A 27020-nucleotide genomic window follows, 5' to 3' on the forward strand; every position below is an offset into this window, starting at 1 on the left:
ATCTGGTTGTATGCTGTATGTCTATGTGTTAAATGTTTTGATACGGCCGATGGGCTAATCAATAAAACGTGTTGTTTTTGTTGGGTAAACCCTTAAGTTCACTATTTGAAGATCCACAACAACAATGTCCCTCTAAACCAGGCATGTAAATGCATATGTAAAATGTAAGGTGCTCCACCCCGCTAGGATTCCTTGCAGGGGTTTGGAATTTTCAGAAGAATTGGCAAAGATTACAGGTTTGTAAGCTTTTATCAGCTTAAGGGATGCATAACACAATCACTTGGCATTTACTAGCTGATCAAGCATGCCTGTAGCAAATAATGATAGCAATCCTGCTTTCAGTAGTTGCAATTTCTCTAACAGACTGTGCGAGGTCAGTTCACACTGAAGGGATAGAAAATAATATTTTAATCTTTGAATGTCTGAGAAACTATTCCTTTGTTAGTTAGGGTGGGTGATTTTTATTCCTTTTTTCCTGGGAAATGTCAGTACTGAGAAACTGGAAAAGTGTATTGAAAATCAGGAAAGATGAAATAATCAGTCCCATCACACATGGTACACCAGTCAGAGTCCAACCCAGGAAACCAGTTTGTTGAGGGCTATATCTTGTACATTGTGAGGATTCCAGTGGACAATAGCTAAGATGAAGAACTGTAGGGTATACTTTAGTCATCAAGGATTATGAACTAACTTTGCCTTGGCTCATATTATGTCCTACTTAATATCTCATGTACTCAGTAAAACATGGTTTTGTTCCACATATGATTATATTTCATTTTGCCAGACCCTCACATATGAGCTGCCCTGGGATCATTTCATTCTTCAACTGGCCAATGCTTGCTGTGTATCATTGGTTGCTGGAAAAAGATAAATGTTCAGTCTCTGTGATGTCTATGAGACCTCTTTCCCAGGAAATCATGTGGAATCTTGATGTTTTCTGTGTCTGTATAGTTGTATAAGGTGCACTCCCAAATGGTGCTTGTGCAGATCATAAGGAGATTAATAAGATATATAATAATAATTCATTTGTATTTCGCCCTGTCTCCCTCTAGGGGACTCAGATATGGGTGGGCAATGACAAGCACTACAGGATAGTTAAAACTGACCTTGTCACCTCATCACCATACCCACAATTTTAGCATGCCTATGTGTATTCACACACATACTCTGCTTATAAAGGCCTTTGCACAGTGGTTCTCAACCTGTGGGTCCCTAGATGTTTTGACCTACAACTCCCAGAAATCCTAACAGCTGGTAAAGTGGCTGGGATTTCTGGGAGTTGTAGGCCAAAACACCTGGGGACCCACAGGTTGAGAACCACTGCCTTAGCATTTAATTTCATGTATTGGAGGAAGTAGACCTATGTCTACAAAAACCCATTCTATCAACTTCATTCTCTCAGTTTCCAAGTTCTATAAGATCCCCCTGGATATGGATACACAAATATATGTACCAACTTATGCTACCAAACTTGCTATATCAGTTTCTAAGTGCTATAAAATCCATTTGCTTATGGACATAAGAGTTTTATGCTAGGGGTATGCCCCACTTAATGTGAGTTCACTGGCTTCCTGTTTGTAGACAGCACATGGATATCTTTGTCAATAGTGTTTCTAATTTGTTGCCACTGATGGTGTTTTCAGGGATGTCATGGACCTGTATACTGTTTTAAGGCAGTTTTTGTATTTTCTGGATTTCCCTTCCTGGTCTGTGCATGGACCACAATCATGCTCCATTTTTGAGCTCTTACTACCACATAATTGCAATCTCTTTAAAATGAACCTGAAATGCCTCCAAATTCATCTTTTGGGGGGAGGGGGCTTCTAGCATGTTTTTTTTTATTTAGGAAGAAAACAACTAGTGAATTTGTATTGCACACGAACTGAAATAGACAGCAGCATAACTGGTGTAATAAGATTGCTCTATAAGTCAGCTAGGGCAGCAGTCATCCATGCCTGTCTAGCTCTATACACACATAATCATTAGATTATATGGAAACAATTCAGTGAGGAAGTGAAAATAGCGTTCAGTGTTCAGAATCTAGAATTAGCTCATAGTGAGGAAGACATGGCGTACAAACATTTTCCTGATGGTTTTTTTCAATCCACATGTAGCATCACTGGGGAGAAACAACATATTATGGAAATGTCCTGTGATATTTGCATTGGGTGTATAAAAATATAATTATGTGCAGGGACCCATGAAGTGTTTTATGGTGCAGCGGGCTCAACATTGGCAGACATACTGTTTTTTAAAAAATATTTCCATAGAATGGGAAATTATGTGCTACCATTGAAACAATTTTATATGATGACGCTTTTAGGTACAATGAATACTTAAAAGTGCCTTCCATGTGGATAATATAGTATACACTTAGGTATGTCTACATAGGATAGCTTGCAGCTGGCCTTTAATACCCCCAAGGGCTCAAAAACAATAGCTATCTTAATATTTCTTTGCAGTCATTTAGTACCCTTCTGAGTGATAATTCCTAAATCCCAAAACTACATGTTTTGGTGACTCAGCTTTGTCAAATCATTTCGAAGGAGCTCACCCACCTCACCTTGCATACTCTTTTTTTTTAAACTAATTTTTATTACCTTGCATACTCTTACATGAGTTTTGAGCCCCTTTTATTTCTCCCTCTCCTATTCTTAGCTGCATGGTTGTGTGAAATAAATTTAAATGATGGTTGTTACTGCTTGACATCTAGAAAGACTGTAGCACTTTATTGTATTTTGACATATGCATTTGATATCTGGCTACTGTGAAAAACATTTCTTTGCCATTATATTATAAAACACATATAAAATAACTGATGAAGGAAAGAAAGAGGCAGGTTGTATAAAGGACACATATACAAAAACATTTCATTAGCAGAAGGAAACCTTCTACCAATCTCCAGCTGAAATCAGCAGAACCTATAACTTCTCAGCTGGATGACACACATAAAAGGTGAGAATCACTCTCTATAAAAGATGTATTAGAATTGGTCAAGAAAGCTAAAAATGCTCAGAGTAGTTCACAGCTAATAGTTTCAGAGCCACATTTACCACACAACCCTATGATTGTGAACTGGCTCTTGAATTGTGATGAAAATACATTTCAGCATCCACAAAGAATATGCAGTTGAGAGAGGCTGTGAATAGCAGTCATTCATTTTCAGAAAAGTTATGTAATACAAATAGAATAAGAGCAGGAGCATTTACTTACCCCAGTCTTGGTGGCTGGTTGCTGTCAAAGGAAAGGTTTTACAAAAGAAAATTAGGTAATGGAAGTCTAAAGACACCCAACTTATCATTTGATCACATTTATCTTTTTGTGATTTTTGCAGGGTTTTTGTTTATTTGTTTCTAAAGCAATGCAGCTTCATGTTTAACCAGACTGCTTTCCATAGATATTTCTCAAAATATTTTTGTGTTGAAACAAAAAACTGACATCCATGCAAAGAATCATGTGCACATTTTCTTTCCAGCTTCAATAACACTTTTCTGAATTCCCATCCCTCTTTCTTCTCCCTTATGTGGTCCCTATGGTATCAGACAATTCTGGTCTTTTCCCATTCCTACTCTCTGGAAATGAGGAGCTCCTTAAGTCAATTTCCACACTACCATACTTTATTCTGAGTAGAGCTGAAAGTGGGCCCTCAACCAATCTTCCTACCAATGGGTGAGTAAGAGAAGAGCCAGTGCTCCATATGGCCTAGCTTGGTTTTCTGCAGATGAGGTAATCCTATGTAAAGCCATACTAATCTTTTTAAATAATATCCTTAGTGTTCCCCTAAGATCTGAAATTTTGTTGAAATCCAAAATCCATGCAAATCACATGATGGTCAGCCTACAATTGGCTCCCTGGCATTTGGGATGTAAGGCCTGATTGCTACATGCTTCAAGGTCAGCATGGCGGAAGCACAATTGGTGCCAACTCTCGAATACAGAGTTTGGGGCATCCCATACCACCCTGAAATATGGGTTTTTTATTTATTTATCACATCAGAAGCAAATTGAAAATACATCTATAATGTATAAAAAAACCACAAACAAAGTGAAAAACTTGGCATTGTGGTAAATTTCCTTTGACCAGAAGTTGACCATTTGAAGTGCCTCTGGTGTCGCTGTAAGAAAGTCTTCCATTATGCATGTGGAAGGGCTCAGACTGCATTGTAGTAAGTTGAAATGTGATGAGACTTTGGGAGTGGTTCCCATAGAAAATAGGACACTTGAGACCCTCAGCATTAACAGAGCTAGCATCATACCTATACTACTACAGCAGAACTACTTTCAAAGAAGTAGCTGTGTTAATCTCTTTCAACATAAAAAGAAGGAAGGAAAAGGTAGGAAAAATATGTGGCAGAATGTTTAAAACCCACTTCTATAGATGCAGTGACAAGTGAGAGCAGTTATGGCATTGTTCTAACTCTAGGACATATTTAGACAACATGTCGATATAGCAGTCATTTCTTGCCCCCTGGATTTTTTTTTTGAAGGCAGGCTTATAAATACTTCCCATATTCTCAATAGATTGTACAAAATACAGTTTTCAGAATTCTCAAAACATTTTCTGGATTAAAATCAAAATAAACATATTTATATCCTGATATCAGGTCATAACTGCTGGGAGGGGACTTGGGTCATTTCCTGACAACTATCAGTCAGAAGATACTGGATACCACCTTTCCTCCCTCACTGAGATGTTATTGATGCTGTTTTCTGCTGAAGTGGAAATAATGAAGAGTACTGAGAATAGAGTTTGGAAGCTGGCTCTGATGGACATACCAACAATTTAAAACTCATAAGGTGAGAAGAAAGATTACAGACCATCATTCTGTAACTATCACTCTTTTGCATTTGCATTATACAGTTATATAGCAATATGATACTATTTAACTGCCATGGCTTCCTCCTATGGAATGTATGTGAAAGTGAGATCATAGCAGTATATGTGTATAATATGAAAGTGCTTTATATTTTATGCTCTTATCATCAAGTATGAACTTCATCTATGGCACTTCATCAAAACATATGGTTTTGGATGAACATGTTATAACATAATCCAGCTAAATTTAACAGGATTAGCTTTGCAACTATATTTATGTTAGAACCACAGGGTTGGGAGAGATCTAAGGACCACCCAGTCCAATTCCTCTGCCATGCAGAACACACAATCAAAGGTCTCTTGACAGATGGCCATTCAAACTCTGTTTGAAAACTTCCAGAGATGGAGTCTCCACCACACTCTGTAATAACAGGGCCTGGTTTATGATATGAAAAATCAATACAATGTTTTTAAAGGTAGAAGAAATTGGAGAAAAGCCTAGGAGAGTTACAAATAGAAAATCATGTCATTTCGCTCTGTTATGAAATTTTTGTATGAGACAGGATGACTGCACCTTCAAAGCCTTCTCCAGAAGAATCTGAAGACTTCTGAGCCTTAGAAGTCATAGATAAAGATGATATGGAAATTAAAATAATGCAACAAAATGAAAAACAAGCCTAATGGATCTTTGTCACCTGAAACTCTGGGTGGTATGTTGATGAATAACTACCAGACTCGCTGGGGACAAGCCCATGATCTCTGCATTGCCAGAATCACTTTGAAGTCTTATAGATATGCCTTATGGTCTTTCTTATGTGATTAATTATTGTACTAACTGGCGTTTAGAGTGACTTGAAGACAGACAGCTAGAAGACGTTCTACCTGTGGAGTACTTATTTACACAGAAGAGGTAAACAGTAGTTTGAATATTTACATTCTTTTTTCCAGGTTCACCAAGTGCTGCTACCGTAGCAAAGTACTGAATGACACGTTTCGTGTTCACAGTCTTGCCGGCACCAGATTCTCCACTACAGAGAGAAAGAAAGTCATATTATTCACCCCAAGTTTTACAATGCACTCAGAATGGTCCCTTTATAGTTCTTTAAAGGGTATTATCATTTAACTTCTACAGGTTGAGTTTCCCTTATCTGAAATGCTTGGAAGTGATCAGTAAGTGCTATGTATAAGTCAACCTCATTTATAGGTTGAGGGCAGATTTTGGGGACAAAATTATGGATTTTGATAAGACCTGTGCATAAATCAAAGGTAGAACTTTGGGACTCATTGAAGGGCTCTTCAGATCCAACTCTCAGGGTGCTTCCAGGCAGGACTAAAATCTGTGCCAAAGCAGGTCTTAAAAACCTGTTTCATTTCTTCACATTTGTTATTCTTGCTGTAATTCTTCAGTTCCTTATGTTTATCCCAGTTCGTCTTCATCTTCATCCACCTTATCGAGATTCGGAGTGGCTTGTCCAGTATCCATCTTTTCACTTTCAGGTGAATGGAAGTGAGGTTTCTTTGGTTTTTTCTTTCTTTTTTTTATTTTCTGTCTGGTTATCTTTCTTCAGTTTCTCATAAAGGTCTTTCAGGTGGCCAGGTATGTTTTATTTAACTTTTAGGGTGGAATTGGGGGCTTGGAGGGAGGGGGTGGGTGCCATCCCACTCCTCCAGGCTTTTGGAAGCCTGAAGAAGCTATATGGCTGTGGGGACTCACCCCCGGGTAGTCCCAGAAATGAGTCACCACAGGCCCAATACCACATTAGACAATGTGGCCTGGATCTAATGGGGTATCAAATTAATTTGGAACAATTTGGCTTGTTCTGAATTACCTCGTTTTCACTGGAGGCATCGTTTGGACACTTCCGGTAAAAACCGAGACAGGTCCCAGGATATGGGCCTGTCTGATGGACTCACAGAAGGAAGAAAGCACCAGAACCACCTTGCAGGACACCAATACCATCATTTTCCTACTCAAACATTTAGAAAGGCCTTTTGCAAGTGTACCAAGAGAGGTGGGTGGTTCCTAATTGGATAAGAGGGTACAATACTTACATTGACCCATGTATAACCCAACCCTGTTTTGTTGGGTAACTTTTTCAACTGAAATTTCAAGATGCATACATGAGTACAACTACTTATAAAGGCTCACTTTATGAAGTATGTGACAACCAGTGTGATGCCATTGTTAATGCAATAGAATTGGGAGAGTCAGTGTCTAAATCAGTCCTCACCGAACCATGAAATCCACTAAGCAATCTTGGGCTGGTCACTTTCTTTTCATCTAAACTACTTCGCAGGCTTGTTGTGGGAACAAAGTAAAGAGGAAGAAATCCATGTGCATAGCCCTTAAACCCACTGAAGGAAAGGCAGACTATGATGCTTACTAATAAATAATTAAAAATGAAATAAGTCTGAAAAGATCCACTTACGTGATCAGCATGGACTGGTTTTCCCGATCTGTGAGAGAGAAGGGGGTGGGGGGAGAAGCCTTAAGAGCATTTACTACATATGCACAACACGGAGTCTTACTGGAACAGAAATTTCTTATACGAAGAAAAATGAAACACCACAGAAATCCTTACAAATCCTTAGCAAGGAGAATTTCTCATTTTCTATATTCTTAAATGCCTTGGTCAAATGCTTGCAAAACCAGTTCCTACTGGGCCTTTTCTAAAGATTTAGCTCCAGCTCCTGACTGTGTGGGTGACTGCACGGCTCCATCCCAAGCAGATGAAAAATGATTTAACTGGATAGAAATCCTGAAAGTAATGCCTGTTTTTGAAATTCATGGGGCTGTTCAAAGAAAGCAAGAATGAAGTGAGAAAAGAGAAGCAAATGGGGAAGGGATTTTGACAGGTTAGGGGTAATTAGCATATCAAAGACGCTGTGACATGGAAAACACCGTCAAGGAAAGACATTCAGATTAGAGGATTTCTAATCCTGTTATGTTACAGGTTTCTCTTTCACCTGTTCTCTTCTTATACTACATGGTGGATATGTAGCGGAACTTCGCCTTTTGCATTTAAACCGAAGGATTTGGTTCACTTGGAACAAATTTCAACAGTTGGGGGCTCCCTTTTAGGCTAAATCCACCATCAAGATGGCAATTGCAACAGATCTCTTTCCCCTCTAAAAGTAAAGGTAAAGGTTTTCCCCTGACATTAAGTCTCATGAGGGTTGGTGCTCATCTCCATTTCTAAGCCAAAGAGCCAGCCTTGTCCGTAGACACCTCCAAGGTCATGTAGCTGGCATGATTGCATGGAGTGCCATTGCCTTCCTGCCAGAGCAGTACATAGTGATCTACTCACATTTGCATGTTTTAGAACTGCTAGGTTGGCAGAGGCTGGGGCTAACAGCAGGAGCTCACCCTGTTCCTCAGATTTGAATCGCTGACCTTTTGGTCAGTAAGTTTAGCAGCTCAGCAGCGCCCGCCCCCCCTCCAATGCTCCACTGGGGGTTTCTCTACATCCCCAATAACTTCTACTTCCCCCTCTACATCCCCAATAACTCTCTTTGGGGTTTTCCAGACCTCTAGAGCTGTTTTAGGGCATGCACAGGGAAGGAGAATGCAATAGGTATGTGCAATAGTATCTCTTGTTTAACCTGGATTCCATTTTTTTCCAGTAGAAACCCACCACGAATCCTTCCTTTGGTTTTCTTAGGGATAAACTCTCTCTCATATATTTAAAAGGAAATCAACCGTGAAGGTCTAGCTAGGGAACATTCCTCCAGCAGCTGTCTAGAATGGCCGCTTTTGGGAAGTACTTGAAGTTGAAGAAGGAACTTCATGAAAACGCACCATGAAAGCAGTATTTCATTTGCAAAACACAGTGTTTCAGATTCAGAGGACCCGATTCCTTGTTCTGCCATTCTACACAAAAGGAGCCAACATTATGCACAGCCGATAGGAAAATAAATTCCAAGTCAGTTCAAGACAAACTAAGCTGGAAAAAGTGAAGACGGATGACTTTTTGTGCTTCTTTAATCTCATGCCTCTCCAAGCAGAGGCTTATATAATTGCAAAGATCTAGGGAACAAAATATATTACTTTGCCAGGCATCGCTGTAGATCTTGCTTTGCTTTTAAATACACACACACATACACACATATTAACAATCATGAAAGCTCAGCTAGGTCCAAAAATGCACAAAGCGTGTCTTTGCATCATAGGTCAATGCATTACTCACTAATTTTTTTTATTTATAAATTGCAGGCTATCTCTTCTATTCTGTAAAATAAATGAATGGGCTCCCAAAATCCCTTGGTAATTTTGAAGAATATCTAAGGCTATGCAAATATTAGCTTCCCAGATGTCAGGCATGCATCAGCACTGCCCTCTGATGGAAGAAATATGATGTGCTGAAACTGGCAATAGGCTCCCAGTCCAGCGAAAGGTAATATTGCATATATAAATAATATTACATATAGTATTATTTCATTGCTCCATTGCGACAGGGAAATCTGAACTGGTGACAGCCACGCATCCTCTCTGTCATTTGGATAGAACAGAGTAGAACAGATGTCATAAATGCAAAACACAATCACTTCTGCTGAAAAAAATTAAAAGAAAAAGCTCTGCTGGCACTTGATATCGGTGTTCCTGCCACATGGAACAAGTTTAAAGAAGGGGTTTTGGATTTCCTGTTAGTGAAAGTGATTCTTAATGGTGAAGACAAGTAACTTAATCTGATGGCTGCCTGGGATTTAGTGTGTTTGCGTGAAAGTGAGCCAGTAACATACACATTTGACTCTCAGGCCCCTTCTACACAACTGTATAAAACCCTACATTATCTGCTTTGAACTGGGTTATATGGCAGTGTGGACTCAGATAACCCAGCTCAAAGCAGATATTGTGGATCATCTGTCTTGATATTCTGGGTTATATGGTTGTGTAGAAGAGCCTTCTGTTAACTGGTACCTATGGAAATTAGTAGGTAAAGGTAAAGGTTTTCCCTTGACAATAAATCTAGTCATGTCTGATTCTGGGGGTTGGTGCTCATCTTCATTTCTAAGACGAAGAGCCTGCATTGTCTGTGGCCAGTATGACTGCATGGAGCACTGTTACCTTCCCACTGGAGTGGTACCTATTGATTTACTCACATTTGCATGTTTTCGAACTGCTCGATTGGCAGAAGCTAGGCCTAACAGCGGGAGCTCACCCTGCTCCCCAGATCTGAACCACCAAACTTTCGGTCTACAAGTTCAGCAGCTCAGTGGTTTAACCCACTGTGCTACTGGGGGCTCCTGGGAATTAGTAGATGCCAGATAAATGTTGTTTCTGGTTGCTTGAAAGTTCCTACTAAAAATAGACCTAATACTCTACCCCATACTATACCACACCATGAACTCTTTATCAACTTGATATTAATATAATATTATATAACATATAACACAATGATTAAAAACAATTAAAACAAACTTAATGTGACACAGTTTTACAGTATTGTAATAACAGATTCATAAATACAGCATTAATTCTTTTATGATTAGGCCAGATTTCAAATTCTCACTTAGTATTGAAACACATTGGATGACCCTGACCAATTATTTCAGCCCCAAAGCCAATGGCAAACTCCCTTTGAATAAATCCTGCAGAGAAAACCTATGATAGGTTTGGCATAAGTCAGAGTAGACTTTAAGACCCATAATGCAGAAATCCCGCCTGCAGTTTAACCCACTGCACCACAGGGGGCTCCATCTGAATTAAACCTATATATTTGTATATCAACTTAAATAATTAAAAAGTCATTTGCACCCAATGATGTCCTTCAATGGAAAGCAAATCCAGGTTTGTGTTTTATCTGTGGAGCTTCTCATCATTCAGGGATGTGAGTAGAGCTCAATGATAGCATTGTGTCTGGTAAATGCCGATCATCACTAAAAATCATCTCAGCTGTTCTCCTCCTCTTTCTCCTAGGAGATCAGTTATATTTTCACAACAGAAAGCAATTCCATACTCTTTATCCCAAATGTGAGTGCTTCTAAAATTCATAGTTGTGCTTGTCTGCAGCAGAATGCTCACTCTTTACAGAACACTGTTTCCGGTGGGCTCTTCCCCCAATGTGTGACCAATTCTGCTCATTTTTCTCAGCAAGCAAGATTAAAATATGAAGCATGTGACTACAGATTGTTACTTACTCCGCAACATGTCATGGTATGCATTATCTGCAATGGAGAAGATGTGAGGGGGAGCTTCTGAGCGTCTTTTGCCCTTATAAGCAGCAACGACTTCTGACTTGTAGACGGGAAGCCACTTGTAAGGATTTATTGTCACACAGAAGAGACCTGAGTAAGTCTAGATGGTAAACAAAGAGACCACAAATAACATTAACAAAGACTGGAAAAAACAATTGGAAATCCTCTGCCTTTAAAAAAGTGATTAGTTGCAGCTCCAAGGCTTCCCCACCGCCACTTCCACTGTAGATATAAATTAAGCATCTCTTTTCTGAAATGCTTTGGACTAGAAATGTGTTGAATGCAGGATTTTGAAATATTTATATTTACATATATGCATGTAATGAGATATGTTGGACATAAACCCAAATCTAAACACTGAATTCATATTATGTTTCATATGCACCTTAAAAACATTGTCTAAAGGCAATTTTTGTACACAAGATTTTAAATAATTTTGTGCATGGATCAATGTTTGTATGCATTGGACCATGTGAAAGCAAAAGTGTCAGTATCTCAGCCACCAAGGTGGATAATTTTGGAGTGTTTCAAATTTTGGAATTCAAGATAAGGAATGTTCAATGCTTTGGTCTTGGACAATAGAAAGGCCAGCCAGCTATTATATATAGCAATAAATGAAGCAGGCAACAGCAACGTTTAGTGTGCCTGGATATATCCCTTAATATACTCAAGCTTGGTTCTGCAACACCAAGGGGCTTCCTTCAACAATACAATTTTGTATGCAGTATATTTACAGCATTTGCATAGGAACTAGTATTGATTAAACATGGAGTACAGCTTCTCTCCAGATTCCCGCTGTGCCAGCCTCCTGCAATTTGAGATGCTCCAAATGTGCAAGACTGGAGAATTCAGAAAGTTGTAATTAAAACATGCATAGAGGGCCCCAGACTGGGTAAACATCCCTGTGTACCCGATAACTATGCTCTGCACCAAGGTACCTCATTCTTTGAACTAAAAATGGAATTAAATAGAAAAAACCTTTAGCAAGTTTGCCAAACAGGAAGAAAACAGTACTTGTCCCTTCCAGAAGGGACAAGTACCTGGACCCATAACTACATACCTGGCAGACTGTATTAGACCCAGGGGCTAGAAATTATCTTCCCCATTGTATAGTTTTAGGATGCAGAAAGCAAATATGTTTTTATTTCATCCCTTTAAATTTTAACATATTGATTTCTCTTTTTCACAGTAGGCAAAACATCTGATTGACAAAATTGTGTAGTGATTTATGTGATAGACTAGATTGCCATGAGTTCAGGGTTCATATCCCTACCCAGCTATGGAAACCAACTGAGGCTGGATCTATACTGCCATATAATCCAGTTTCTGAATCCAGATTGTCTGCTTTGAACTGGATGATATGAGTCTACATTATTATATAATCTAGTTCAAAGCAAATTATCAGGATTCAGAAACTGGATTATATGGCAGTGTAGATGGGGCCTGACTGATGTGAGAGAAGTCACATTTTTCCATCTCAGAAGAAGGCAATGGTATACCTACACCCTTGAATAAATCATGTCAGAAATAGCCTATGGTAGGGTTGTCATAAGACAGATTTGAAGGCATTTAAGCACAACACAGCTTCTAAAAAGCTTGCCTTGGGCTTCCAGACAAAGCATCCCATAGAATTCCTTTGGAGCACCTAGAAAATGCCTAGAGAAGGGCTTTCTCCAAGCCTTCAGCAAAATTCTATGTCAACTTCTACCAGAACTGGCAGCCTAGAGCGAACAGCTCTCTAGGCATTTTCTAGGTTCTCCAAAGCAATTCTATGGTATTGAAAGCTCTTTGTGTATAAATGCAACCACATTCAACAAGCTCACATAATAATCAACTGCTGTATTTTAAAATTAAAAAGCAACAAATGACTCCTACATAGATCATCCAGTTTGTATAGCGCCGGTTCAAATTATGGAGCACAGAAGCCTCATTGAGGTGGGTCAGCATAGCCATATCTTCAATCATGTCAAACTTTGGAGGATTCATCTGTTGAACATCGTCTTCCTTCACAGTCACTGTCTGGAAGAAAGAACAAATGGCATCACTTCCACTAAACTGTTATTCCAGAGTGAACAGAGAGCTCATCTTAAATATAAACCAATGCAAAGGTCTATTTTCAGAACTGAAATGCCAGGAAGAGGAAATGAAAATGAAACAGTTTTCAGCAGCCTTAAATGACAGATCTCTTGGGAATGTCAGCTATCAAAAGGAAGCTGTTGCTGAAACTGTTGGGATTTTTGCCATCTACTGTTGTCAGCCATAGCATGGATTTAAGATCCCTGTGAGGACAATGGCTATCTTGAAAGATAAAAACGTGAAATGATAAAACATAGAGAACAGATATGATAAGCAAAATACCATCCATTTTCCCCAGCTTGGGTAAAAAAAAAGTCTGGGCTTGAAGTGTTATACAAATCAAGAAAGCAAGCACTAGCCCTAGACTATCTGGTTGGTGGCAAGAAAAACAAGAGAAGCAGTAACTCATCATCATTTGGAGCAGGAGTTCTTAAACAGGGGTGGCCTGTGGAAAGATTTAGGGGGCCCATGAGCTTGATTTTTTTAAAAACAAAAACAAAACACACACACACACACACCTTATTTTTATTTTCTCTGACCTTTAACTGAAATTTAGCATTTCCCTTATTTATGAATGCATGCAATAAATCACAGTAGCATTCCTTTCATAATGAATTACAATTGTTGCATATCTCAAAAAATTGTTTGCACCCATTTAGGGGATAATTTAAAGACATGCCGATATTGAGTGTCATAAAACTATCTGCCACTACATTCTAAGAAGGGATCTTTTCAGGTGGATGACAAAGGGATCCATGGAGCAAAAAGGGTTAAGGACCCCTGAAATAGAGGGTCACAGATTGCACACCTCCAGTTTAGCTCTATGCCATGAATTCAAAGAATACATGTCTGTATAGAAAATGATTGAACACGCAGTGGCTGAAAACACAAACTTCTGTTGCCATTGCTGTGGCTGTGTGCCTTCAAGTCATTTCTGACTTATGATTACCCTAAGGCAGGGGTTCCCAAATTAAGACCTGTGGGCCGGATGTGGCCCTCCAGTCATTTACCTAGCCCCTGCCCTAAACTTTAGATTTAGGGTCACCCTAAGTCTGAAATGGGAGCCCCCAGTGGCAAAGTGGGTTAAACCGCTGAGCTACTGATTTTGCTGACCAAAAGGTCAGTGGTTTGAATCCACTGTGTGGGGTGAGCTCCCGCTGTTATCCCCAGCTTCTGCCAACCTAGCAGTTCAAAAACAAGCAAATGTGAGTAGATCAATAGGTACCACTGCCGTAAGAAGGTAATGGCACTCCATGCAGTCATGCTGGCCACATGACCTTGGAGATGTCTACAGACAACACCAGCTCTTTGGCTTAGAAATGGAGATGATGTCCAGCCCCCAGAGTCAGACTTGACTAGACTTAACGTCAGGGGAAAACCTTTACCTTTAAACTTACTTACATCTGAAATGAAACACAACAACAATCCTAATTAACTTGACTATCCCATCAGCCAGGGTTTTCTTGGCAAATTTTGTTCAGAGAGGGTAGCAACTGTGACTTGCCCAAGGTCATACAGTAAGTTTTCATGGCTCCATGAGAATTTAAATCCTGGTCTCTCAATTTCCAAGTCCAACGCTCAAACCCCTGAGAAATGTTGGCTTTCACACAAACCTCTCCTCAGCTTCCTCCTTCAGTTGTACCAATGGGATCACTTGTGATGATAACAGCACTGAAATTTCAAGTTGCATGTATGGCTTTTTTTTGGTTTTGTTTTATGTGAGCCTGTCCATTCCCTGAATTGCAATTTCTTTTGTTTTACGTGATTCTAGTCTGTATTAAAGCCTGTTTCTCTGCTCCCATTATGTCTGATAATCAAACAGGGTGGAGGTTCCTTACCTTCCCATCTGCAGTCTCGACAGTGACTTTGCCATCGGCAGATTCTTTTATCTCGCCTTCAACGTAAGCTACTTTATCATTTGGAATCCAGCATTTCTTCTTCCCTAGAAAACAAAAGGATTTCTTCATGGTAATGCAAACACATTCATAATTTACAAACATCATTGACATCACAATAATAATGATTTAATGCAATAATGCTTAATTTCAGACAAGAATCATAGAATCATAGAATCATAGAATAGTAGAGTTGGAAGAGACCACATGGGCCATCTAGTCCAACCCCCTGCTAAGAAGCAGGAAATCTCATTCAAAGCACCCCCGACAGATGGCCATCCAGTCTCTGCTTAAAAGCCTCCAAGGAAGGAGCGTCCACCACGGCCCCGGGGAGAGAGTTCCACTGTCGAACAGCTCTCACAGTGAGGAAGTTCTTCCTGATGTTCAAGTGGAATCTCCTTTCCTGTAGTTTGAAGCCATTGTTCCGTGTCCTAGTCTGCAGGGCAGCAGAAAACAAGCTTGCTCCCTCTTCCCTATGACTTCCCTTCACGTATTTGTACATGGCTATCATGTCTCCTCTCAGCCTTCTCTTCTGCAGGCTAAACATGCCCAGCTCTTTAAGCCGCTCCTCATAGGGCTTGTTCTCCAGACCCTTAATCATTTTAGTCGCCCTCCTCTGGACGCTTTCCAGCTTGTCAACATCTCCCTTCAACTGTGGTGCCCAAAATTGGACACAGTATTCCAGGTGTGGTCTGACCAAGGCAGAATAGAGGGGGAGCACTGTTTTCCTAACTTCTCAAAACACCAGTAATGTCTAAAAAACCCCATTGAGGTAAGAAAGTATTGTTATAATCATATTGGGAGCTTGTATAAGTTTGTTTTTGGATTTCATGTTATTTTTATTTTTAGTATGGCTGGAGGAGTTTTGGTGTTAGTACAAAAAAGTATTATTTCCAAGCTCTGCCATACCTTCAAGCATTTCACAGATGACAAATGGGATACGTGTGACTAAGTAACATTGGAGTGTGTGTAAGATAAAAATAAGTTCTTAATGCGGAAGCAAGCTCAAGGTAGGAGAGGCTGCAGCTTTTGATTTTGGGTGCATTTAAAATTAATACAGCTATGGAAACCTAGGATGTGTAGTTTGGTGGGACATGAAGACTCTTTACAAAAGGTCTTGTAAAGCTACAACTCCCATGATTCCATAGTACTGAGCCATGGAAGTTAAAGTGGAGTCAAACTGCATCATTTCTACCATGTAGCTATAAATTAACCATAGTTTACACTGACTGGGACAATGTTCAGCCTTCACCTTCTGATTTAGAGCACCTCTACCCTGACACTATAACCCATCTTGGAACTGGTTTGGAAGAAACCAGTTTTGTTGCCAGAGGGCCCTTCCACACTGCCCATTTATCCCAGGATCTGATCCCAGATTATCTGCTTTAATCTGGAACATATGAGTCCTCACTGCCAGATAACCTGAGATAAAGGGCCCAGAGTGTTCAGACTACCATGCTTGGAACCAGTTTGAGGCCAGGAAGAGCATTACATTAAGCACGGAACCTGGCCTCAAACTTCATTCCAGGATTTTTTCCCCCATTTCCTGCAGATATGTGCATCACCAGAGGCATAGAGGGTAAAAACAAAGGAAAGGTGATAGTGAAGGGCAATCAGTTTCCCCTCCAAGAGGTTGATTAATCTCCTGTTGTCCAGCCATGCCTTTGGAGCACCTTTTTGGCAGGCTCCCAATTGGAGATTCTTCACTGAGCTTCAGCAGGACAGGTGTTTACAATGCACTCCACATTTTGTGGATCTGATTTCACTCTAGATTTGGGATATGCTGGCATCTGTTGCAGCACATGTTTGGCTAAACTTGGACTTTTGAGACATTTTTTAATTTGCTATAGTAATCTGAGCAGGAAGGGGCCACGTGAGAGGAGAGATAAAATGAATAATAATAATAATAATAATAATAATAATAATAATAATAATAATAATAATACACTTCATTTCTATTCCGCTCTTCTCCCCTAGGAGACTCAGCATGGTTTACAGCCTTTACACAGGCAAACATTCAATGCCTTTTCATTCAAATACAAATGAGACATACAAACAAAGGCAGAGGCTTCTCTTTAATTTCCTGCTTTCTAGAGGCGGTGCCCATTTTTGGCTCCAGGGTGGTGTTTTTATCTTCCATGTGGCTGGTAAGATTGCTTGGAGCATCTCTTTGCCTTTTCCAGCAGAAGCAGTTCCTATTTATCTACTCACATTTGCTTGTTATCAAATATGCAGGTTGGCAGGACGTGGCAGAGGATTAATCAGGATGGTCTTGCTGAACTGAGGTCCTTCTACACTGTTCTTATATCTCAGGATCTGATCCCAGGTTATCTGCTTTGAACTTGATTATATAGTCTACACTGCTTTATAATCCAGTTCAAAGCAGATAATCTAGATTTTATATGGAGTGTAGAAGGGGCCTTAGAGAGTTGCAGAGGATGGGCTCTCCCAATTTTATAGAAATTAAAGATGCTGAAGCTGAGCAACAGACTTTGCTATGAGTACTAAGTGAATTTTTTAATCCGATAGTTTTCAGTTTATAGCTGAACATTTTTATGACTTTTATAACTTTCAGTTTATAGCTGTAATTTTCAATTTGTACCTGCAAGTTATGACCTTTCATTTATAGCATCAGGTTTTTATCACACAAAGCTCCTGTCCACTCTGGACTAAGGAGGAAAAAACTAAGGTTGCTTCAGACTTAGCAATAGTTCAATGATATGTCTGCAAACTGATCTATTGCCACTCCATTGGGTGTACTTCTCATTGTCCTCAAATAAAATTTGATCTTGATGGTAGCAGTTACATGTAAATAATTACATTCCCTCAGAAACTAAACGATAGCTAAACTGCATTACACTTTTGACATGATGAAGGGAACGTTTAATTTTTGCCAATTTTCGTATTTATAGCTACTTTTATATTTATAGAATTTGGGGGCTTAATTTTTACATGTGTTTTGTAGCACATTGGGATGTAGCATCCCAGTGTGTTTATTGTAAAACAATAAAATACTTTTCAGTTACTTTTTTAAAAGGTAACTGTAGGAGTGTAAATCTAAAAAGGTAACTGTAACCATGACTAGTGGTGGGTCTCAGAACTGTGACTGTAATGCTTTCCAAGCTCTGAACAAAATGTGTCATTCCTGGATCACACAAGCGGTATAAACTTTGAGTCATTTTTATGTCTTGCTCTCTCCCTCTTGTCAAATTTGCTTATTGGTTTAACCCACACAGGACTCACTTATAGGGCATTTTATTCTAAATTGCATCATGCCAAGAACCAAACAACCTCAAATTGAAAGTTCAGACATTCAAAGATGTTACAACACATCATCTTCATGTCCTTGGGATCAGATTCAAGCTATTGGATGTCCCGTACAATGTTGGCTTCACTTGCAGCACAGCAAGAGGACAGACAGGCAGCTCTCCACATTCTTTGGGCAGTGGCATATGACCTCCACGAAAATGGGACAACCCTAAATAAAAATGTTGGGTTTTTTTGTTGTTTTTTTTACAAAATCTGAGAGAACACCTTTATAGGAATCTCTAGGTCAGTGGTTCTCAACCTGTGGGTCCTCAGATGTTTTGGCCTTCAACTCCCAGAAATCCTAACAGCTGGTAAACTGGCTCGGATTTCTGGGAGTTGTAGGCCAAAACACCTGGGGACCCACAGGTTGAGAACCACTGCTCTAGGTCCTTCAGTCCAACTCTATAGTCAACTTCCATCATGCCTCGTCCCTAAAGCAATGGTTCCTAACCTTTGGTCCTCCAAGTGTTTTGGACTTCAGCTCTCACAATTCCAAACATCTGGTAAGCTGGCTGGGATTTCTAAAAGTTGAAGTCCAAAACACCTGGAGGATCAAAGTTTGGGAACCACTGCCTTAAAGACTTTGGATCACATTCCAAATCAAGTTGCATTGAGGTTGTTAGTAGTATTTAAAGAACCCCCCACCAAATTCTTGAGTTTTCTTCCCTTTGCTATGTCAGGAGATGGGGCTGAGATAAGATGGATAGATATCAGACATTAATTATATTGTGTCCTTTATGCTGCAAAAATTGCTCAAAGGTCAAAGGCTTATTCATCTTCAGCAAACTCCATTTACGAAGAACAATAAATAGTTTGGAACAGCCAGCTATGCGAAGCTTAGGAGCTGCTGTACTATTTCTAGATAATGCAGCTACTTCACATACTTATAGAATATTGCTGGTCATTTACAGATATTGCTGCCTTATTGTTATTATACCAACTTTTATACATCTTTCCCTATCTAACAATGGTGCAAACCACAGCATTATTTTTTTCTTACTGGGTAGCTTTCACATTCACTCTATAGTACAAATCTTTTATGAGTTTAAGGGATGCGTAATGCAATAACTTGGCATTTGCTAGTTGATCAAGCAGGCCTGGAGCAAATAATAGTAATAATGTGGCTTTCAACAGTTACTATTTCTCTAGCAGGCTGTGCAAAGCCAGTTCACACAGAGATAGAAAATAATATTTCCATCTTATAATACCTGGGAAACTAGTCTTTTGTTAGTTAGGATGCAGTGATTTTTCTCCCCCTTTTGTCTGGGAAAACATTAGCACCTTCTTTTTAAAAGGAGAAAGTATTGCAGTTTAGGAAAGATCAAATCATCAGTTTAGTGCCAGAGGGTGAACTGGCCATCATCCAAGGAAACCAGTCCGCTGAGGGGAATATCTTGTTCATTATAGGGATTCCAGAGGACAACAAGAGACCACTTGAAAGAGACTGCAAGGGTCAAATAAGAAGCTGCAAGGCCCATCTCTCTCTTAAATGTCGATTATAAATTATTTACAAATATCCTAGCAAGCAGATTGAAATCATTTCTAAAAACATGGATAAAAGAAGAACAATCCGGCTTTTTGCCCCACAGAAGAATAAGCGACAATGTCAGGACCATCATTAACTTAATTGAATACTATGAAGTGACAAAACAAAAAGAAGTGCTTTTTCTATCACTGGATATTGAAAAGGCTTTTGACAGCGTCGACTGGACCTTCCTTAAAGCTGTACTAAGAAGATTAGAAATTGGCACAGAACTTCAAAATGCGATAGAGACAATCTACGACACACAAGAAGCCAAAATTTTAATAAATGGAACAGTCTCGGAGAATATAAGGATACAAAAAGGAACCAGGCAAGGATGTCCCCTCTCACCCCTTCTTTTCATAATGGTTCTGGAAATATTACTAAACACCATTAGAGAAGATAAAAGTCTAAAGGGAGCAGAAATTCTAGGCCATGAATATAAGTGCAGAGCATTCGCGGATGACATGATGTGCATCATTGAGGACCCAATAAATACCACAAAAAATTGGATAAAAAGATTGGAGGAATATGGAAACATGTCGGGACTCAGATTAAATCTCGAGAAGACTCAAGCGATGACGAAAAATATCTGCGAAGACAGACAAAGAAGACTCATGGAAAGAACAGGCCTAAAAATAACAACGAAGATTAAATATTTGGGAATATACATATCAACAAACAATCACCAACTTTTGAAATATAACTATGAACAAAAGTGGAAAGAAATCAGGAGAGATTTAAACAATTGGAACAATCTGGGGCTATCGCTACTAGGGAGAATTGCGACAATCAAGACTTATATACTCCCAAAGATGTTGTACCTATTTCAAAATATACCAATTATTGGGACCCTAAAACCCTTTTCAGATTGGCGGAAAGACATTTCCAGATTCATATGGCAAGGAAGAAAACCGAGAATAAAACTCAAAAATCTCTCAGATGACAGGACCAGAGGCGGTATGAATCTTCCAGATCTGCGCCTATATTATGAAGCAACAGTGATATCATGGATCAGGGACTGGCTTCTCCAAAAAAACAAGAAAATGTTGAATGTAGAAGGCTTCAATTTAAAATCGGGCTGGCATGTACATTTATGGGGGTCACCGGACAAAAATGAAAAGAAATCTTTTAGAAATCATATAATAAGAGACTCCTTAAATAGGATCTGGGAGAAATACAAAAAAAGGATGTTTCCAAAAACACCAATGTGGTTATCGCCACTTGATTTAATCCAGAAGAGTTATCCAAGAAAATCGAATTGGCCAACTTATAGAGATCTTCTAACAACACAAGGAAACAATTATGTCTTAAAATCCCAGGAAGAAATCGTGGTATCATTCAAGCAAGTAACATGGCTCCACTTCAGACAAATAAAGGAACAATTTAATATAGATAACCGAACAGGCTTCATGAGGAAGGATTCAGATTGGGAAAAAATATTGGAGTCCGAAAACAAGACAATCACAAAAATCTACAAAAAACTATTGGAGTGGGACACCGAAACTGAACATGTCAAGACTTGCATGACACAATGGGCCAGAGACATTGGCAGGCCAATCATGTATGAAGACTGGGAAAAGATTTGGAATAAAAATATAAAATTTACTTACGCTGCGGATCTAAAAGAAAATCAATATAAAATGCAATACAGATGGTACATCACCCCAAAGAAATTAGGACACTACAGGAAAAACACGCGAACAAAATGCTGGAAATGCCAGGAAAAAGAGGGGAATTTCTTCCACATGTGGTGGACATGTACTAAATCAAAGGAATATTGGAACGAAATACACAAAGAATGCGGAAAAATAATGAAAAAGAATCTTCAGATGAGGCCTGAATTATATCTGCTAGGACTGACAAACACGAAACTTGACATGAATGAGGAAAAGGTATTAAACTATTTAATCATAGGAGCCAGAATAGTTTTCGCAAAGGTATGGAGATCAAACCAGATACCATCCATTACCCAATGGTTATCAAAGATATGGGACATAAAGAATATGGACAAACTGACGTCCTTGATGAGAAAGCACCAGGGCACGCCAATGAAAGAAACCGATTGGTCAAACTTTGAGGAGTACACAAGATCAAGAATGACTCATGAGGGGAAGGGGACATAACCTACAAGAAATCCAAAAAAAAAAAAAAAAAAAAAAGAAGAAGAAGAAGAAGTTAATAATTCAGCAAAATAATACCGAAAGTAAAGAGGAATACCCTCGCTTGAGATAACCAAAGATCCTCCACATCAAACAATTAACCACAGGGATCTTCAAGAGACAACGTGTCACCACAAATCCAATATCTCACTATCTCTTCCATAAGTACCTGCACTCCCCATCTTACCTGCATGCCCTCCCCTCACCCCCCCCTCAAGTTACTATAAGTTCTATCCCCTACTCTTCTTCTATAACAGAACTGTTTCTCACAGAATACGATCCTGTAACAAAAGCTATCAATAAAAATTATTGAAAAAAAAAAAAAGAAGCTGCAAGGACCATCTGTTTAACCACATTCTGCCATTCAGATGGTCCTTGCAGATATTGAAAACATGGTATTAGTCAAGAATAGAGATACAAATAATAAATAAATACTCCACTAACCAGACAAGGATAATTAAAATACACTTTTGTACTAGGCTGCAGTTTGGACTTTCTCACATTAAATAGATATAACAACAACAATACTTATTTTATCACATGCCTTCTCTATGGCTCTAGGCAGGATACAGCATAATTAAAACAAGAGATAATCACTATTAAAATACATATGGCATGATGATTCCACTTTAATTGTAATGGTGACGTCCTATGGAATCCTGGAATTTACAGTTTACGGAAGAAAATTTAAAAATCTCAATAGTGAACTCTAACGCCTTCCCAAACCACATATCCAAGGCCCCATCTACATTGCCATATAATCCAATTTATGATCCCAGCTGATCTGCTTTGAACTGGATTATATGGCAGTGTAGATTCAAGGCCCTTCCAGACAGGCCAGAAATCCAGAAGGAATTGGGTTTTTTAACCCAGTTCATCCCGGATTTCTGTCCTTGCCCCAACTCAATTTTTGGACTTTCCCTCAGGGTTGGCTAGAAGCAGTCCTGGGAGTCAATTCCCACAGGGTCCATACCTGGAAAGATACAGAATTTAGCTTAAGGTCCAGACCTTTCCAGATGTTATATTAATCTGGAGCAAACTGGGAAATCTAGTCTTCTCTGGATTAATTCAAGTCCCATAATATGATCTTGTGCGGAAGGGCCCTCATATAATCCAGATCAAATACTGGATTATATGGAAATATAGCTCCAGACCAAGTATTCCTTAGACTGCCGTTACAGCACTATAATTGTGCAGAATGAAAGGATCCAATTTACTTTTAAATCCACTTTTCTTGGGATTTAAATAGCAAGTATTTAGACTTTACAAGATAATCTTCGGCCCTTCCCTTCCTGAAGGCTCTAACTATATTTCCTCAAAGAGGTTTCCTTTTCAAAACACAGTTCCCAACTGATTGACTTCCAAAAAAAAAAAAAAACAACCCCTAACAGGCTGATTTCCAAAACCAACTGAAAAAAGAATTCCCTGGCTCCAAATGTCACTTTGGCTCCATCCATCTCCAGTTGCTAAGCAACTTCTCACTTGCATTCAGCCAATCAGACTGCGCCTATTGTAATGGCTGTCTGACTGCTCCTCCCCCTTGCTCTGCTGAGCTTCTGCAAATAAGGCCTGCAAAATGGCTGCACCATCAGTCCTACTTACAAAATGACCACACACCAGTCCTGCAAGGTGGGCCACTTACCAACCTTGTAAGGTAGGCAAGATCTGTTACACTGTGCCTGTTGTGGCTCAGCCTTTGCATGAGCCTTCACCTTTGTGTGATTCTGATGTGCCTTTGCATGACTCTGATGAAGATTCTGGGTTATATGTGCATAATGATGGGATTCAGGATGAATTTGAGGATGACTCCGATGCTGGGAATTATAGGAGCGTTCCAGCTGTGGGAAATGAAGAGCAGGGAGTTGTTCCCATGGGAATAAATCATGATGTTGTTTCTAACGAGGAATTTCAGGTGCAGGGAGTGGAACGGGAGGATAGTGTTTTGCCACCTGATACCAATAATGAGCTCAGTGGCCTTGACTCTGGGGATCTCGATCGGGCTATGAGACTGGAATTTAGAGGGTTGTGGAGAAGCCTTTGCATAGCCAATAAACGAGAGTTCAAAGGGCAAAGGAACACCTTTATGTCATGCATTTAAAACAGTCTGCTTGCAGAAAGTTCTCTGTCAATGCAACTCCATTGCTTGATCTAGAAGCAAGTTTGCTTTCCTGTAATATCTCATGGATATATTCTGTTTGCTGGGACTTTTGGCTTCCATGAAAAGGACCTTGTTCTATGCTCTATGTTCCTATGGACTTATTGCTTACAGCCTTGGTTTTGTACCTATCTTTTGGAACTGATCTTTTACCCTTTTATGAACTACCCTTTGCCTATTTTCTAAATAAACTACAAAAGACTACTTCCTGTGTGTGGCTTGGTGTCTTTAGCAAGGTGAAGCTAACCTGAGGTACGACAGTGCCCAAAGACTCATTACAAAAGATGTTCTTCTGATGAGATAGAAACTGTTGGAGCAAGTGTGTTTGAATTAAGGCATTTATTGGGAAAGAGACACCAATCAACTAATTTATTTCATTCATAGAACAGAAATACCAAATCATATACAAAAAAACCCTAGTAAAAATCAACATTGTATTTACAACATGCTCACAACATATCTAAAACATGGCTCTCTCTTCCTTTTATATTCTCAGACCAGTAAAACTCCAATATGCTAATCATAACATTGCTGTATGTTAGCTCACTGTTCTATGCCTAAGCCTAATGAGTTTATCCTAATAAATTGGATTTCATGCTATATATTAATGCCCCACATGGGGGAGAAGGATATGAATTTACCCATCCATCACTTTATTTATATCTTGCCCTTTTCCCAGACTGGGACTTTACAAAGGACATAAAATGACAATCAAAATGCATACAGTTGAGATTATAACAGTATTAAGACAACAACAGAATTAAAGCTATTTAAAATATTGTTTTAAAACAAAGATTAAAAACAGCACAGCACTATTAAATAACTCTTCTCTTGTTAACAATTCCCAAAGGCTTACTAGAATAGAAAGCTTCACATGCCATCAGAAAAACAACAAAGAAGAAGCTTACTTATCTGGGAAGAGAGCTCCACAGCTGCATTTACACAATAGAATTAATGCCGTTTGACACCACTTTTCATGCTATGGCTCAGTGGTAATGAACAACTTGAGATGTAGTTTTAGAAGTCTTCTGTGCCAAACAGTGCTGGTGCCTCACCAAACTATAACTTCCAGAATTTTATAGCCAAGGCTGTTAAAGTGGTGTCAAACTGCACTAATTGTATAGTGCAGATGCATTCCAACTCCATGAGCAACCACAGGAAATATCTTCTACTGAGTTCCCACTAAATGTGCTTCTGAAGAAAGTAGGCTATTATTATTATTATTATTATTATTATTATTATTATTATTATTATTATTATTACTTCTACTACTACTACTATTAAGAGTATTGAAGACCTTAGAACTTGTTCAGGCTCATATGGGAACATACAGTCCTTCAAACAACCTGAACTTCAGCCATATCGCTGTATGAATCAAAACATTACTACCTATATTGAAGTAGGGATGTGGTATAATATGAACCTCCGCTTCAAAATTCACCATTACGACACTATGATATTATCTATGTATATAACCCAGACCTCCCAATTCAGATCAACCTGTTCAGCCTAAATAGTCAATTCAAGATAGCAATGCCTTACCATCAAAGGCCACAGTCTGCAACACCATAATCTCCTTATCACTTTTTCGGAGGAAGGGTGCAGCTTCCCCGAATTCCGACATGTCCATCATCTTGGCAGATCAGCTGAAGTGTGAACTCCCAAAAGAGAAATGAAGCGCACAAGCCTGAAACAACAAAATGATGAAATATGTAACTACTCAAGGTAGAGAGATATAACATAGTTCGACAAAGTGCCTCTTTCCAGGGTTGAACATGAATGGTATGCAAGAGAATCTCGGAAAATCTAAACAGTTTGGGTCTCAGGACAAATGTGTCAAAAGAAGAATTATGTTTCCAGGTCAGTAGTATAGCTGCCCATGGATGGAATGGGAAGGACAGATTTTTTGTTGTTTTGTTACCCCACTTTCCCCCCAAAGGACTGGGAACTAAATGGCCTTCACAATCTTAAAAATGATACAAATAAAAACCCTACAAAATATAAGTATTAAAATCGAATGAAATATTATAATTATGAAAACAGGTTAAAAAATTGGGTTGTTGTGAGTTTTCCGGGCTGTATGGCCATGTTCCAGAAGCATTCCTTCCTGATGTTTCACCCACATCTATGGAAGGCATCCTCAGGTCGTGAAGTCTGCTGGAAACTAGGCAATTGGGGTTTATATATCTGTGTAATATCCAGGGTGGGAGAAAGAACTCTAGTCTGTTTGAGGCAAGTGTGAATGTTGCAATTGATCACCTTGAAGCTGCAAGACAGTTCAATGCTAATCAGCCCCCCTACTAGCCTTTAGAAGAAAGATAAAAACTTGGCCATGGGATCAGGCTTTTAATGAATATCAGATCTGGAAAATATGGAATTGACTATGGAAAGGCCTGGATTATGACTTTGGATGACATGATTTTAATTGTAATGTTTTAAACGTTGAATAATGTCTGTTTTTAATGTAATTTAATCTTAACATTTGTATTATACATTTTAGGGCATTGAATTGCCTCCATGTAAGCCGCCTTGAGTCCCCCTCGGGGTAGAAAAAGGCGGGACAAAAATAGAGCAAATAAATAAATAAATAAGGTCAATTGCAACATTCACACTTGCCTCAGACAACAGTTCTTTCTCCCACCCTTGACATTCCACTTGCCTAGTTTCCAACAAACCTCACAAACTCTGAGGATACCTGCCATAGATGTGGGTGAAACATCAGGAAAGAATGCTTCTGAAACATGGCCATGCAGCCTGGAAAACTCACAGCAACCCAGTGATTCCAGCCATGAAAGCTTTTGACAACAGGTTTTTAAAACCTATTAAAACTATTCCTATTGCAGCTTATTGCAATTGTTTTGCAGCAGACTCTGATCAAAATGAAAAGGAAA

The 27020-nt window shown here is 39.2% G+C and overlaps 1 protein-coding gene across 1 annotated transcript in view; it reads right to left on the reverse strand.

The window, feature by feature from the left end:
- myh15 (myosin heavy chain 15) overlaps nt 1-27020 on the reverse strand; it is a 149645-nt gene that overhangs the window by 120210 nt on the left and 2415 nt on the right. Inside the window, exons 2-8 of the mRNA XM_062974863.1 lie at nt 25672-25816; nt 14925-15028; nt 12886-13029; nt 10954-11110; nt 7245-7272; nt 5750-5843; nt 3214-3234 (exon numbers count right to left, since the gene is read on the reverse strand). Coding sequence (XP_062830933.1) covers nt 3214-3234; nt 5750-5843; nt 7245-7272; nt 10954-11110; nt 12886-13029; nt 14925-15028; nt 25672-25762 — 639 coding nt within the window. The 5' untranslated portion in view covers nt 25763-25816. The remainder of the gene's footprint in view (nt 1-3213; nt 3235-5749; nt 5844-7244; nt 7273-10953; nt 11111-12885; nt 13030-14924; nt 15029-25671; nt 25817-27020) is intronic.

Source organism: Anolis carolinensis, chromosome 3, assembly GCF_035594765.1.
Source record: "Anolis carolinensis isolate JA03-04 chromosome 3, rAnoCar3.1.pri, whole genome shotgun sequence".
NCBI lineage: Eukaryota > Metazoa > Chordata > Lepidosauria > Squamata > Dactyloidae > Anolis > Anolis carolinensis.